General features: G+C 37.2%; 1 protein-coding gene across 1 annotated transcript in view; it reads right to left on the bottom strand.

Annotated features, from left to right (window-relative positions):
• The window catches only part of Wnk (Wnk kinase), an 834,378-nt gene that overhangs the window by 193,794 nt on the left and 622,926 nt on the right, over window positions 1-17,658 (bottom strand). The window contains exons 20-21 of the mRNA XM_068226022.1: window positions 10,201-10,338; window positions 9,217-10,103 (exon numbers count right to left, since the gene is read on the bottom strand). Coding sequence (XP_068082123.1) covers window positions 9,217-10,103; window positions 10,201-10,338 — 1,025 coding nt within the window. The remainder of the gene's footprint in view (window positions 1-9,216; window positions 10,104-10,200; window positions 10,339-17,658) is intronic.

The raw sequence follows: 17,658 nt of genomic DNA, 5'->3' as shown, positions 1-17,658 counted from the left end.
TTACGTGAAGATAGGATCCAACCATAGGAACCAGATATGGACAATGGAATATGTAAGCTAGGTCAAGAAAAAGTACGCACATGCGTACAAGCACGCACGAGTGCACACAAGCACAAAGTCAAAGTGTGTTTAGTAATTTCTATCGATTGTATTCATCATGTATGATGATTTTTAAATTTTTAATAAAGTATTTTTTGAGAAGAAGTTGTATATTTTGTATCTGGTCTTTAAGACAGAGTGAGACTAAATCCGTTAAAAAAAAGTGAGCGACTAATTAACCTTCCGATAAGCGCGCAAATGCAGCAGATATGATGAATATTTGTCATAATCTGCCCCCCCCCCCCCCGAAACCTAAGGCAGTGGAAGTTTCCACACTCGGCTATTCTACCCTTGACTCTGGAAGAGCTGACTTTCAAACTTTCGAGTCCGTAGTCAACACACTGTTGGCACTAGAAGGTCTACCGTATGTGGCAGATACGAGCGACCATTCTAGTAAGTTTTTCAAACTTTTCCTTTAAATTCTGATGTAGCATAATATATATTGCTTGTATAACAAATGTTTTGTGGTATATTTGGTTTATAATGATTTTTATAAAAACAACTTTGAAAACGGGTATTGTACATATGTATCATATATACGGGATACGCGTGACCATTGGTGTGACTTATTGTTCCTTTTTCAGGTAATATGTCAAATTATCAGGGAACTTTTAATCTCAGCAATTCTTTGGACATGGAAACCATAAGGGAAGCATTCCTTACTGAAGAAAGTGATTATGAAGATATTATAGATGACAGTGAAACGGATGAAGAGGAACATATATCAGAATGAGAAGGTAATTCCAAGTCAGAACGAAGTGTTGAATCTAGTGATGACAACAGGGATAAAAGACTGGAACTGAATGTAATACGGCTGTTCAAAAGAAAAATAATAAAGTTATAAACTCATGGAACTGGCTGAAACTCCACTGTACCAAGTAAGGCATGCAAGCCATAATATTTTGCTCCAAGGAGTATTAGGACCAGCCAAGAAATTTACAAATATTCCTGGAATATGGACTTGCCTTTACTCTATAGGTGTTATTGAATAAAGTGGTATGTGTATGATCCAACAGATCTAGACTACACGAATGAATATGCGTGCTCCATTTGCAGCAATTACGTTCAGTCGCAAGACGCACAGGAAACAGATGTCATCGAGATGAAGGCACTTTCGGGCCTGCTTTATTTAGCTGGAGTTATCTGCTTCTTGTACTAATAATGACTTTCCCCCTTGAAAATATTAATATGTAGCACTTTTAAAACATTAAATGCATTGTTGTGCATAAATACGTATTCCGACGTCCTAGACCTCCCATTTTTATGGCCGACAGCGAGATAAATCTAGGCGAGTATATCTCGCATATGCATGACCATTTGTGAACTTTTAGAGGGCATGCCTATCTCTCTAGTTATGTTTGTATCCTGAGAACACACAGAACAAGTATTCCAAATACTCCATTCACACAATTTTGGTACATCCCTCCTGATATTCACTCTCTTTACATCACTTTTGTCTTCAAGTATTGGTTTTCATAAAATATTCCTTGCATTCATATCAGTACAGCTTCTTGGCTGAATGTTCAGCATTGCAGCCTTCAGTTTATTCTATTAATGCATCTGGTTAATTTTTCTGGCTCAGAGACTGGGTGTTTGTGCAAGTTTTAATCCAAACCTCTTCATTCATACACAACATATCATTCTAGTATCAAACACAACAGAAATACGCATTAATGACTACATCCCACTATATATGGTAGGTGTCGGGAAAGGCACCTGCCATGCAAAACTGGGTTTAACCCAGAAAGGACAAAGTTTATATTTTTCTCTTACCTGGTTAATTTTATCAAATTTGAAGATATTTATTGAAGGGAAGCCAAGAAAAGCTGTTTCCATGTAAATTTGCTCTATGGATTGCCAAGAATAGCCTGGTACCATACAGTACCACAGTTCCTTTTCAGAGCAAATTTTGCTAAGATTTATCTAATGTAAGTGTATTACCATTATTGAATGCAACCCTATGTGGTCTATTATTTGGATAAAAAATGACCTGAAAATGTACAGGGTGTTTACAAATGAATATCAGAGTTTTAACGCCTTATAATATTGCATACGTTAAACTTACAGTTATACATTATATGTCAAATGAAAGAGCAACTCAAACAGTTTTGTTTGTTGGCACCAGTGCGCATGTACGTGCAATGGTTTCGCCGCAATCCGCTAGACAGCGGTAGTAGCAAAGATGGCGACTAGTGAACATAAAGCTTTTTGTGTTTTGCAGTTTGCAAGGACAGAATCTGTAGTTACTGTGCAACGTGCGTTCCGCATTAAGTTCGGTTGTGATCCTCCAAGTGATAATAACATTCGCAGATGGTATCATACGTTTGAAGACACCGGTTGCCTTTGTAAAGGGAAGAGCAAGGGACGACCAAGATTAAGTGAAGAGACTGTTGAGCGAGTGAGAGAGTCATTCACTCGTAGCCCAAAGAAATCAGTCCGGAAGGCTAGTCGTGAATTACAACTTCCTGCGTCGACCGTTTGGAAAGTTGTAAGAAAACGCTTATAGCTACGTCCTTACCGTTTACAGTTATTACAGGCTCTAAAGCCGGCAGACCACAGATTACGTGCCAACTTCGCAAACGACATGTTGTTACATGATTATGAGTTTATGAATCGTGTTGTATTCAGCGATGAATCGGTCTTTCATCTTAGTGGACATGTAAACACTCATAATGTGCGCATCTGGGGCTCAGAAAATCCTCACGAGTTGGTACAAATGCAACGAGATTCCCCTAAAGTGAATGTTTTTTGTGCCGTATCCCGGCGAAAGGTTTATGGGCCTTTCTTTTATGGTGAACGTACTGTAATTGGTACTTCTTACCTTGATACACTAGAGCAATGGCTCTTCCCTCAGTTGGAAGAAAATGAGCCAGAGAACTTCATTTTCCATCAAGATGGTGCGCCACCTCACTGGCATAACGACGTACGCGATTGGTTGAACGTCACTGTACCCGAGCGCTGGATAGGCCGCAAGGGCCCTAATGACAGGACTTGCTTGGCATGGCCTCCACGTTCTCCCGACCTAACGCCGTGCGATTTTTTCCTTTGGGGCTTCGTCAAGGATCGTGTGTACGTGCCTCCGCTACCAGCTGACCTTCCTGAATTAAGAAACCGGATTGAAGCAGCTGTTGCTGAGATTACTAAAGACACACTTAAAAACGTTTGGGAAGAACTCGACTATAGACTTGATGTATGCCGTGCAACAAATGGTAGTCACATTGAACATTTGTAAAGTTCGTAATAAAACAGTTTGAGTTGCTCTTTCATTTGACATTTAATTTATAACTGTAAGTTTAATGTATTCAATATTATAAGGCGTTAAAACTCCGATATTCATTGGTAAACACCCTGTATTTAAAGAAAAATATAGGCACAAAAAATTAAAAAGGAACTATATATTTTTTTATTATTTTTTTTATCTTTTGCTAGTTGCTTTACGTCGCACCGACACAGATAGGTCTTACGGCGATGATGGGACAGGAAAGGGCTAGGAGTTGGAAGGAAGCGGCCGTGGCCTTAATTAAGGTACAGCCCCAGCATTTGCCTGGTGTGAAAATGGTAAACCATGGAAAACCATTTTCAGGGCTGCCGACAGTGGGGTTCGAACCTACTATCTCCCGAATACCGGATACTGGTCGCACTTAAGCGACTGCAGCTATTGAGCTCGGTGAACTATATTTGTAGACTATTTTTTACAGTTGTTCATAAAACTGGGCTGCATTTAGTTTACTGTTACGAGGAAACAAGCGGGAGATTTTTAATATAGATTACACAGGTCTGTTCTGTGGAGTAAACTTCAATAACTGACCTATTGTTCTGTTCATGGGATTTTTTTTTTTTTTTTTTTTTTTTTTTTGCTAGGGGCTTTACGTCGCACCGACACAGATAGGTCTTATGGCGACGATGGGATAGGAAAGGCCTAGGAGTTGGAAGGAAGCGGCCGTGGCCTTAATTAAGGTACAGCCCCAGCATTTGCCTGGTGTGAAAATGGGAAACCACGGAAAACCATCTTCAGGGCTGCCGATAGTGGGGCTCGAACCTACTATCTCCCGGATGCAAGCTCACAGCCGCGCGCCTCTACGCGCACGGCCAACTCGCCCGGTCATGGGATTTTACTCCTCATCAAAGCAGCATTCATATATCTCAGTGACTGACTTATCCCAGAGTGAGGAATAGTTCAGATTGGGAAATGGCAAGAATTCAGTCTGGAGATCATCCTGGGTCCATGCTGAGAGGACTAAAGGCATTTTTTAGGCATTTTACTTAGCAGGAAATCCTCTTCAAGGGGCCAGAAACTATTGTGGTTAGTGCACGTGCAACTGCCATCCTGTAAGATTGTCTGCTAAACCCCTTTCATCCACCCCTCCAGAGTCCTCACCAAAATGTACAGCTTCATCCAGTGAAGCTGTATGAAATTGTCCCTTACATCTCTCTCATCATCTTCCGATATATGCAATACTTCCTCCAAGGTGAGGCCACTGGAGGGGGAACTAATTACAAAGTTACTATGGTTGAATTTCTGAAAACACTGTAGCTTTTAAAATTCATAATAAAAATCTATACAGGTCGTACTCATATTTTTATGGAACCTAACTTTTATAATAATTCACTTTGTAGTATAAGAATAAAGAAATATCAGAACATGAAATTATACTGTGAAGGATGTGCAGTACAGTATGGATTCAGCATATTTCTTCCCCTCAGACCAAACTAATGGGAAGGTATAGCATAAATGGGTATATATGATATTCCTTTCATCTATTATGAACACATTTCATGCATTCAAAAGTTCATGTAACTTCTTATTTAGTAAAAAATGCTACTTACCTCAGATGAGCAGTCAATGTTGTTTCAGATAAAGATCACGCCAATTCGGAGCACGGTTGATTAAATGTAGCACACAACAGAGACCTACTAACTATACTGAATGATACTTAAAATGTCTATTTTTTATTCACTGGGGAATACTGCCATCGTTATGGTACCCTTTTCAATGACTAGGATAAAATTGATAATAATATGCGCTGGTACCATACGGTACTGAAAATCCTTCCCAGGTTAATCCATACATAGTGCCAACCCCAAGCAACTGGTAAAAGGCCAGGAAGAAAAAAATATCTGTAAAGGTCCAACACATTAATTGGTTCACTTTTTTTTTTTTTGCTGAATATGTAGTTAGAACCAGATCATCAGTATAGTCTTACTACTAACAGAATTTCAGAGTAATGAGAATATTATCAGAAATAAATTAACAGTTCACACTATCAGAGAATCTACTTCTGAATATTTTATAAAGTAACCAAACATCGACTTACATATTAAAAGAAGGAAGAAAAAAGATCGTTCTCTCTCCCTCTACTTAGAGCATTAACATTCTCAATAAGCAGACTATTCACATCACTAGAGTCCTGCACGGATGTACAAAATAATATCCGCATCCGCACCCGCATCCGCAAATGGTTATCCGTATCCGGGAATTGTTATCTGCAGATATTGTAAATATTTAACTACAGTATATTACACCCCAGGTATTGAAACTGATAGATTTAAGATAATACAATAGGCCTGACACCTGGCACCAGAACCCCTACAGTCACAGGTTTCTAAGAGATTTTCTCTTGCGACAACTACCAACGTATTGACCTTTGTTCCTTCCTTCCATTAATTGCGGGCAGGAGTCATGTAGGCTCAGGTCAGATGTAAGTCTTTATGGTCTCAAGGCTCTTCATATATCACCATTCTTCCATACCACTGTCAAGTGTCACCTGATCACAAGCAAAAATAAAAGTGTACCTGGCTGAAAATCAATAAATGACATTACGTAGAAATTATCAGCAAAATTATCTGCACTACCATACAGTTTGTACCTGCCAAGACACTAACTTCTGTGCAGGGCTCTACATATAACAGCTATACAACCATGTCTTACAAAAATGCCTTTCTTATAATACGGGTAACAGAAAAACAACATCAAGTGTTCCTGTTCCAAGAGTTTACAAATATATCTACTGAAGGAAGGGAGATATATATTTTTTTTATATCATCATAATAAAGTGGAAAGTATATTTTATAAAGAAAATTTAATTTGAATAATGTTTTATTTTACCCACAAAAGGTGTACCTTCCCCTTGAAAGGAACAGTAACTCTTCAATGTCAGTGGTCTGAATAGTGTGATGTCCAGATGTCTATACTAACCAGAAATAAATGTCAATGTATTTTACTTACTACATCCCACTCTGTTATGAGTCTGTTGCTCGTTTTCTACAACTCTCATTTTTACATATGGTTTTCATCATAATTCAAAATTCATTGAAGACATTTTCATGAAATTTTGCATGGTACTACTGGTATGAACAATGCTTTAGGCTCGTTTCATAGACACGAGTAATTTCAATTTTAGAAAAAATTAACTGTGCACAAATTTGAAAAACTTATATGAAAGGTAATGATCATGAAAAATTACTTTTCCGAAGGAATATCCTAGAAATTCTGGAGTATGTTATTGCCATAAGTCCTTAAATTGCTTCAGCAAAATAATCACCTAAATAGCATTTGTAGTGGATGAGCTATAAAAAATTCAATTTTAGTTAATTTCACTCTAGTGAAAGGGTACACTCCTCACCATCTAAATCACAAGTTTTAATGCTGTATGTTTATTAATTTCTCTATTTATCAGGTCATAGATTTAATTTTTTAATTTTATGAGTAAGTTATCTCTGCCCCACTAATAAAACTATTCTGCCCCCTCCCCTTAAGTATGGGAACCACTGGAGTAGATCAATAGAGAACTTAAAATTACAAATTTGTATTAATTCAGTAATATTCACTAAATGGTGTGGGATCTATCACAACTAAGTGAAATATTAAGATCATGCATAATTCTACATTAACATGGCCAAGAGAATGATAATCTGAAAGTTACATTTTGAGTTTTCTTAAAATTAAAAAGACCTCTAGCTTGATGTCTGAATTGTAATGTCTACAGAGTGTTCACCACAGCTGCTGGTATGTTTTAAGATTTATTCAAAGGTGAGTTTCTTATCATTTTATGAGAGTGATTCGTGTTATGTGGATGGCACTGCTTTTGCAGAACTATGAATCTGATGAAGAAACAAGAGAACACTGCCAGGTATGTTTGATAGAAAGATAGATTTTGCAGCATTTGTTGACACCAGAAAAAACCTACAACCTGTTTTCCAGTCTTTGACCGGGTCAGGGATGTAATGAATGGAATCATATATAGGCTGTTATTATGATGGGGTCGCCACTCCCAAAGTGATTTGTATTAATGAGTGATAGATGCTATGAAATGAGAATGGAGAGTGTTGCTGAAATGAAAGATGACAGGGAAAACCGGAGTACCCGGAGAAAAACCTGTCCCGCCTCCGCTTTGTCCAGCACAAATCTCACATGGAGTGACCGGGATTTGAACCACGGAACCCAGCGGTGAGAGGCCGACGCACTGCCGTCTGAGCCACGGAGGCTCTTGTTGACACCAGAATGGAGTATAAAATATACACGAAAATGGAATTGTTGTTCTGAATAGTATTTCCATAGGAATGTGGTGTAATTTTTAATTTGTTCTAAATACCCAGCCACTGAAAATGAAATTATGCTAATCTCTGTAAATGCCAACTGGTACAGTTCCAAAAGAAACTATACGGTGACTTTACAAGGGGAAGGCAATATATGGGTACATGGCCTCAGCCTTGCAATTGCCAGAGAAAGGTTTTGATTGATACATCACTTCTGACACTTCTGTGACATGAAAAACAAAGTACTGCCAATGTTCAGTCAATCCTTTACCTTTCATATAAAAAGTAACAATAAACAACTATTATCTTCTGAAAAGGCAACTCATCTTTTAGGCAGTTCCTCTCACTTCAGTCTTCCCAATTTGGAACAGACTTCAAAACTGTATGTTCTTAAGGCTACTTATAGCACTCTATAATTTACATGGGTAAAGACTGAAACTCAGTTCAAACATTCATATTACCTGACATGATAAAAGTTGTACAAGAAGCAGTAACAATACTTAGTGCAACTATTTCTTGAAGAAAGAAAGAAAAAAAAGTTATTGCCTCAGCACATGAAAACATCTTTTGAAAAACCACAGAACAAGCTGTATGGGAATACATGGACACCCAGACTGGGAAGAAAAAAAGTTTCAAGTGACCTAACATCATGATCAGTGGCCTTGTATACAAATATAGAGATGTTTCTTCACTAGTCATGTGGGAACAAAGCAAAGCATTAAAGAACATTTAAAATGCATAAGAACAACAGAAAGGATGACACAGTATATTGTTGTGAGGAGTGAGATGTACGATAGTGTTTGAAGGACTGCTTTGGGGTCTGGCACAACTAAGTGAAATATTAAGATTATTTTAACTTACATTAACATGGCCAAGAGAATGATAATTTAGAAGTTATATTGTAAGTTTTCTTAAAGTTAAAAGAAACCTCTAACTTGAATTTTGAATTTTAATGTGGTGGCTATTTAAAATTCCTGAATCCTGGTAAGAATTCCCAATCAAATTTCTTTTATAAGAAAAAAGGCAAGCAAAGCAAAATCATCTCCATACAGGCCATGCCCTTGGAGGAGTGGAAAGTAAAGGTTTCTACTATTCGTAATCTTGGCAGTGAGTGGGATAGAGTGGTTAGCCCTATGCGAGACTGCCTTTATCCCCGGGAATTAACTAGTTTCTTTTTTGGTGTAGACTGAGTGAACCTCCAGAAGTGGAAATTTTGTTTCTTAAATTTTTCGACTTCCTGACAGGGAACTGAATCCACGTCCTTCCACATGAACTGAGCACGCCTTTACCACCTCAGCTAGGCAGCCCCTCTTTTTAGAAAAAGCTATCTATCTTAGTCATCTTTTAACTAGAGTTCCTCAAGCCTACTCAGATGAAAGTTATATTACAACTCAATTTCCCAAGTCTACTCAGAATATGATACATCTAAATGAACTCTCTAAACAGAACTCATATTGTTGCTCCTTGTACATTCATTCTAATCACTTCAGAAATATTTAACCCCATTAATACTTTCTGCTGGATGGAAAGAACATTCTTCACTGCCAGATAATCTCTGAAAATTATACATAATGTTCTTACCCAGACTCCTGTAAACTCCTTTCCAGAGAACTCTGCAGCAGAAAACTTGCACTACTGTTTGGATCAACAGAGGATAATGAACTTTGGTCAAGAAACTCTGGAGTATCCAGTTGGGAGAGCGAATTGCTAGACACATTCACTGACGTAGAGTGACTTAAGTGCTTTATGTCTGGCTGAAACTCAGAATCATCGAGTTTGTTAATTACTGCATCAAAACTCTCTTCACTAAGCTGGCTGCACACAATGTCATCAATAGGAACACTGAATACATCACGAGATATTAAGTCATCACTTTGGCCGTCTTTCGGCTCAGGAGGCAAGAAAGTCTCAAATGCAGAAGACTGCAACTTGATTATTTCTCCCATTCTATGTTCTATATCATGGTTAGGCTGCAAATGACAAGCATTAAGTGCTCCCAACAATAGAGATGAGATACTGCAAGTATGGTTTAGTATCTTATCATTAACTTTAGATGGACTAGACCGACATGGCTGCACAGATGGTGCATTTTCTTCCTTAAGATTGGGTGGCATGCCACCAATATGAGGCTCATCTTCCATATCCTTGTGTGATTCAAATGAAGCTCTTGAAATTGTTGCATCACTCTTCTCATCAATCAACTTTACAGGGGATGACGACTCCAATATGATAGGAGAACCTGGGACTGGTGAATTACGAGTTTCAGTGTCTATGCTCTCAGTAGATGAGTACATCTCAGTTTCACCACATATTCTGTTAGATAAGTTAAGAGCCCCGGTATGGATTTCTGAGGATGGAGATGAAGACATTGTATATGCCATCCCCAAATTCCCAGTCACAGTTGATGGAAAGACAATTGATTTGGTTTCAGCCACTGGAGTAACAGAAAACCGTGACACCTGTCGAACCTATAAATGAGAAAATTATATAAATAACCACATCCAGTAATTTCACATAAACATGCAAAAGAATTGCTTTCTATTTCAAATTATAATAACAAAATACCACTGGCAATGAAGGTTGTGTGAACACTGCCAGAGGATGCTGTTGGAGTAAGTGCAGCGGGCTACTCGGTCCAGATTGGGACACTCTGTCTTGCTCTACAGGGTCAAACAATTTTCCCGAAGTGGCAGTCTCATCTCGCTAAAAAGAAAAAGAAAATCCAGTTATAAAAATTAAAGCTCTAACTAAACACTAATATAGTATAAGCCATTCAATAAACAACTGAAATATGCAGCAGATAAAAGTATACACAACCACATAAATATCCATTCACACAAGATCAGAGAGAGAGAAAAGGAGTACTAACACTCCTTTTTAAAATATTAATAAAATTAATACAGTATATATCGCCCCTGGAAAGGCAAAGTATCGTAAACGACAAAATATGAATTTTACAGGAGATTATAAAAGTGATTAGCGAGTCGAATACTTATGGTTGAGATAGTTTCGCTTTTTATTCTACTCCAGAAATGAATTTTTCACCTTATTGTCATATATTAGGTTATGTATTTATTCAATTGTAGCGAACAGGAACTTATTTTAAATTCATGAATGTCGCTTACAATTGTTTGCCGGTTGTTGTCGAGTGCTCTGTTTAACAAAGTGGTCCTCTTAAGATAGCTTTTGTAGCCCTCACGATATTTTGGAGAGATTGGTTTGAAGGACTATAAGATATTTTCTTTAAATGATTGTACTGAAATGAAATGAAATGAAAAAAAATGAAATGAAATGAAATGGCGTATGGCTTTTAGTGCCAGAAGTGTCCGAGGACATGTTCGGCTCGCCAGGTGCAGGTCTTTTGATTTGACACCAGTACGCGACCTGCGGATTGTGATGAAGATGAAATGATGATGAAGACGACACATACACTCAGCCCCTGTGCCAGCAAAATTAACCAATGATGATTAAAATTCCCGACCCTACCGGGAATCGAACCCGGGACCCCTGTGGCCAAAGGCCAGCACGCTAACCATTTAGCCATGGAGTCGGACAATGATTGTACTAAGAAATGTAGATAAAAACATTAGGAAAATTGATGTACTACACTGCAAAAAGAGAATGAAAGTGAAAATTACACTGATTACAGTACAATATTTAGAAAAGAACGTTTTTATCAGTCCCACTCATCTGTTTGTGGTAACAGATCACTGTGTTTGGAGTTGTAAGTGAGGTTTAGATACTAGTCTTGTGTCGCCTGTTAATCTCCTTGTTGGACAACACCCATCATAGGTTATGATGGCTGTTATTAGATACTGATTAAGTTGTTTTCTGAAGAATGTAAAATTCATGGATTGGGCATCGAAATCTCAAAAATCCGTTACACGCTGTTTCCCTTTCATATTTTTCCGGGTGTACCAAATTAAGTTTCTTCAGTCTCGTGCTGTCTGTTCTACTATTTTTTTTTTTTTTTTATTTTTTTTTTTTTACTACTTGTTTAACGTCACACTAACACGTTGAAGGATTTTGGCAACGGAGAGATGGGAAAGGGCTAGGATTGGGAAGATAGCAGCTGTGGCCTTAAATAAAGTACAGCCCCAAATGCAAGCTCACTGCTGCGCGACTATAACCGCATGACCAACTTGCTCGGTTAAAATTTTCTTGACCGTCCCCTACAACACTTTAGTTGCATCTGCTTTTTTTTTTTGTTGTACTTTCAACAACTTCCTTCTATACTGTTCTTGTGTTTTATTCTTTCTGTACTCAGCTTCTTTATTCATAAAACTATGAACACTGAACAATCTCTCGCATTTCTCCTCGTTGCAAACTTCAGTTTAGTATTTTCAGAGGTATAATTTACTTCAGCCACAAACGGTAGGAATATGTACTGACAATGAACCAATTTGTTTAGCTACTGACCGTACTTGCTCAGTCAAGTCTGTCACAAGAAGCAGCCCCTTCTCCTCCCTTCCCACCCATATTCTTCATTCCCCTAGTATACTAGCTGTCAATCAACATGCGATTGGTCTGCCAATAGGCTTTGCCTTATGTTTCATGTGCCAAATTATATACTACAGAAATAATCTACAACAGTCACGAACAATGAAACTGAGGCATCTCACATTCCCTCCAGAATTAAAACTTGTCGCGTACGATAATCTGTACGCAGATTACAAGTTTCTAACTCAGGTGCTTAAGATGTAATGACTGGCGCTTACGATAACCTGGTGTTCTGTATATTACTGATGGCGGTAAAAATAATTTCATTTTTACATTGTTTTTACCCTCTAGATTCATTTGATGCTTACGATAATTTGTCAGCATGTGTACCGGGGTTCAAATGATGCATAATCATCATAATCTCAATTCTGACAAAAATGTTGTTTATGATATTTTGCCTTTCCAGGGACGATATTATCATTAACTACACCATCATGCGATAAGTTTAGTTCCACCAATTATATGAATCTTAAACTGTTGGTAATAACACAAAATACTGTAAAAATTTCATGAATACTACAGTAATGAAATATTTGGTACTGCCAACTGTATAATTATAATCTAAAACAGAAAATATATTGTGAGTAATATCATGGAAGATAAGATGGAACTTATATTTCAAAGTTTGAAACATTATGCTCTTTAGTTTCATGCAGTTTTCAAATAATCTGTTATGCTGAAGTGCATTTTCATTTCCAATTTTCTCATGGTATTTGAGGCCAGTTTCTAGACTAAAATTATTTTAAAATCTACAGAACACAAGCTAGAATCACCTTATTTTATATAAATGAAACTGGTTTATATGTAACCTACGTGTACGTATTTCTGAGTTAAGCACAGGTCTAGCAAAACAACGTTGTACAATATTTTTCTGGGTTAAACGTAACCAATTCAAACTTAATTCTTATTTATGCACGACATATTTTCAATTTCAAGCTTGAGTTGTAAACATCATTATTCCATTCTTGCTCAAGGAATACAACCAAGTGTGATATCTTATGCAAATGGAACTAGCTCAGAGAGAAGACAGAAGTATGCTATCAGAGCTGGTATACAAAGATGAGAGGTGACTAGTAGTCCTTATATACATGGAATAGTAGTTTATGCATTTTCACATCAATACAGATAATTGATCAGTATGTCTAGTTGTTGCTATTTGTTTTATGCCGCACCGATACAGACAGGTCTTACGGCAACGATGAGACAGGAAAGGCCTAGGAATGGGAAGGAAGCGGCCATGGCCTTAATTAAGGCACAGCCCCAGCATTTGCCTGGTGTGAAATGGGAAACCACAGAAAACCAGGGCTGCCGACAGTGGGATTCGAACCCACTATCTCCTGGATGCAAGCTGTGCGCTCCTAACCACACGGCCAACTCCCCCGGTGATCAGTATGTCTAGAGGAGCAGCGAGGCACAAAAAACAAAAATGTATCTCTTTGGAAGAAAAAGTAAAATTTATTCAAGAAGTAGAGGATAACCCACAAAAAACAAAAGCATATACTACAACTGGTCTTGCTTCATTGTGCACTTACTTTTGTGACCATTCACAAGTAGAATTTTCATACATTTGTTTTTAATTAAGTACCATTTATTTTTGTATTTTTTTATATTTATTTATTTATTTAATTGCCAGTAGAAAAGTATCAAGGCGGAAAAAGTGCATTCTACCGAGCTCGATAGCTGCAGTCGCTTAAGTGCGGACAGTATCCAGTAATCGGGAGATAGTGGGTTCGAGCCCCACTGTCGGCAACCCTGAAGATGATTTTCCGTGGTTTCCCATTTTCACACAAGGCAAATGCCGGGGCTGTACCTTAATTAAGGCCACGGCCGCTTCCTTCCACTTCCTAGGCCTGTCCTATCCCATCATCGCCGTAAGACATATCTGTGTCAGTGCGACGTAAAGCAAAATAGCAAAAAAGTGCATTCTAGTGCCAAGGCCATGAACGTATATTTAAATCTTCATTAAAGCACTTTTTTTTTTTGGTAAAATTTATTTTTCACTAAGAAGAGTTTTAAAAACAACTTAATTATTGATAGTTCTGAGTTATAATTAGTATAAACCATTCTCCTTGAATAACATATAAATCAGTTTCTACTTTAATGTGACAACTTATTTAAAGACAAATTAAAATCATAAGCATAAGATAGCAAATTTTTCAACTTGAGCATCTCATTTCATCAGTTTAAAATGAAAAATGTGGGATTAGGAGAACATGAAACTTTATGTAAACACTACGAAAAGCACATGGAGGAGAATAAATGACTGAGCCATTTCAATCAAATGCACTTAACCTGGTCATATTGCGTAGCTTCTCATTTCTACTTTCTTTCCTTTATTGTTAACTCGCAACACTGCAGGCTATGTATGGTGCTTAAAATGTCGCCCACTGATCATCCAGGGCAGTTCGAAAGCCTATAATATTTCCCTGTCCTTCAGATATTTCACAACCAGAAATCCCAAGGGTTTAGATCAGGTAGCTTGAGTGGCCAATCATTGAGGAATGATCTATTAATGCTGTAGTTATCACCAAATGTGTTATTGTGAAACTCAATAAATTGCAGATGCAGTGGAACTGTATCTTAAGATGAAAAAGTTGTATGCAATGCACCATTCTCTTGCAGAGCTAAAAAACCAGACTCCAGCGATCTTGGATAGCCACACTGTACGGTATGTTCTTCAACACTTATTTCTTTAAACAATAATGGACTGATGATGAAACTTCCCATGAAGAAGCATCGAACACTGGCTCATTCACTACAAATCTCACTGAGACATGGCAACGTGGGATAGGAAAGGGCTAGGAGTGGAAAAGAAGCGTCCATGGTCTTAAGGTACAGCTTCAGCATTTGCCTGGTGTGAAAATGGGAAACCATGGAAAACCATCTTCAGGGCTGCCGACACAGGGATTTGAACTCGCTATCTCCCAAATGCAAGCAGATAGCTACATGACCCAAACTGCGTGGCCACTTGCTCGATGGCCAAAAAAGTGCTTTAAGAGTCCAAATGATAGTCCAAGGCCAGTATTCATCAACCCCTATCCTTACAGGGAAATGAAGAGTTACGCTGACCCATTGCTGTGCATCATGTGGAGCAAGTTGTCGAGTGCTAAGCAACGTGTAGAGATATCCTTTCACACTGATTAAACCCCTTATGAACTGTGGGCTCACCAGTATTGAAAAAACAATCATATGTACATATCCCTTTTTACTACTTCGGATGTATCTGCCTTTTGTAGCATTGACCAACAATGGATTTTCAATCAATCAATCAATCAATCAATCAATCAATCAATCAATCAATCAATCAATCAATACTGATCTGCATTTAGGGCTGTCGCCCAGGTGGCATATTCCCTATCTGTTTTATCCTAGCCTTTTCTTAAATGATTTCAAAGAAATCGGAAAATTATTGAACATTTTCCTTGGTAAGTTATTCCAATCCCTAACTCCCTTTCCTATATATGAATATTTGCCCCAATTTGTCCTCTTGAATTCCAACTTTATCTTCATATTGTGATCTTTCCTACTTTTAAAGACGCCACTCAAAATTATTATTCTACTAATGTCATTCCACGCCATCTTTCTGCTGACAGCTCGGAACATACCACTTATTACAAGTTATCTCATTTTACAACCGTATTGGAGTTCAGAGTAATAAATTATTATATTTAAAAAACCACCTTTCCAATACACAAAATCCTTATAATTAGGATAAAACCATTTTAATTACAAATTGGACATGTTTCGCTCAATCTTAGTGAGCATCATCAGCAATAGGTAACATAAATCATTGGTGGGTCAGGGCCCTGATCCTGTTGTATATCACAAAAGAATGTCTAATATACATTGGTAAAAATATATGAATTTAACACTTTAAAAATAATCAATAAGATTATTTGTGTCTATTAAAACAAAAATTGATCATTAAAACTGCTTGAAATGTAAAAATGGAATGGATGGCTTGAAATGTTAAAAATAATATATAGTAATTAGATGTTCTTAAAAATCGTTGTCCAGTATATCTATGCTCGATTGTATTAGACTGTTTATGATAAAATCAGTTTTTCATATCAGGGTGAGCTCTTATTATAAACTATGTTGCTGTTTTTTAAGAATAAACATGATGATAAACGTTAAAAATCACATATGATGGTTGAAAAACAAAGTCCACTGGTGATAAAACATCGTCTAGATCGACACAAATGATAACTGAAACACAACGCAAGGAATCCCATAAAGGCTAATTTACGCCGATCTAGACAATGTTTTATCACCAGTGAACTTCGTTTTTCAACCATCATATGTGATTTTTAACGTTTATCATCATGTTTTGTTTATTCTTAAAAAGCAGCAACATAGTTTATAATAAGAGCTCACCCTGATATGAAAAACTGATTTTATCATAAACAGTCTAATACAATCAAGCATAGATATACTGGACAACGATTTTTAAGAACATCTAATTACTATATATTATTTTTAACATTTCAAGCCATCCATTCCATTTTTACATTTCAAGCAGTTTTAATGATCAATTTTTGTTTTAATAGACATAAATAATCTTACTGATTATTTTAAAGTGTTAAATTCATATATTTTTATCAATGTATATTACACATTCTTTTGTGATATACGACAGGATCAGGGCCCTGACCCACCAATGATTTATGTTACCTATTGCTGATGATGCTCACTAAGATTGAGCGAAACATGTCCAATTTGTAATTAAAATGGTTTCATCCTAATTATAAGGATTGTGTGTATTGGAAAGGTGGTTTTTTTAATATAATAATTTATTACATACCACTTAGTCGAGCACCTCGTCTTCTTTCTCCCAATCCTTTCCAGCCCAAACGTCGCAACATTTTTGTAACGCTATTCTTTTGTCGGAAATCACCCAGAACAAATCGAGCTGCTTTTCTTTGGATTTTTTCTAGTTGTTGAATCAGGTAATCCTGGTGAGGGTCCCATACACTGGAACCATACTCTAGTTAGGGTCTTACCAGAGATTTATATGCCCTCTCCTTTTAGGTATCTCCCAACTGATTAAAGCAATTAATTCCTTGGGCAAATTTAATGTAATATTATAATAGTGCTTACTGTTATGCAACATATTTTTAGAGTGTATTTTGTTCACCAATGATTCAGCATATTTCATATAATATGCAGTTACCTACGCATGGCAGATGCCGCCCACCCTCATCGAAGGGTGTGCCTTACAAGGGCTGCACTCGGCTAGAAATAGCCACACGATTAAAAGCATATTTAATTATAACCCTGTTCAAGTTGAAGGTAATCTACAAAGTTTTCTATGGAGCATTTTGCGGCATTCAACATTGGTTAGTCTTAGCCTTTCTAGAAACCAAATTCAGATTTTCTTTCAAATATCTGTATACCATAGTCGTGATGATCGAGTTTCTAAGAGTATTTGGAGAGCATCAGGAAACTTCCATTAATCTCTACAGTCCTGTATGCTAAATTTCACACTATATATGAACTTGGAATCCGAAGTCCAGTGGTTTC

The sequence above is a fragment of the Anabrus simplex genome, chromosome 2 (assembly GCF_040414725.1).
Source record: "Anabrus simplex isolate iqAnaSimp1 chromosome 2, ASM4041472v1, whole genome shotgun sequence".
Lineage (NCBI taxonomy): Eukaryota > Metazoa > Arthropoda > Insecta > Orthoptera > Tettigoniidae > Anabrus > Anabrus simplex.
The sequence above is the reverse complement of the archived record's forward strand: the minus strand, read 5'-3'. Positions and strand labels throughout refer to the sequence as shown.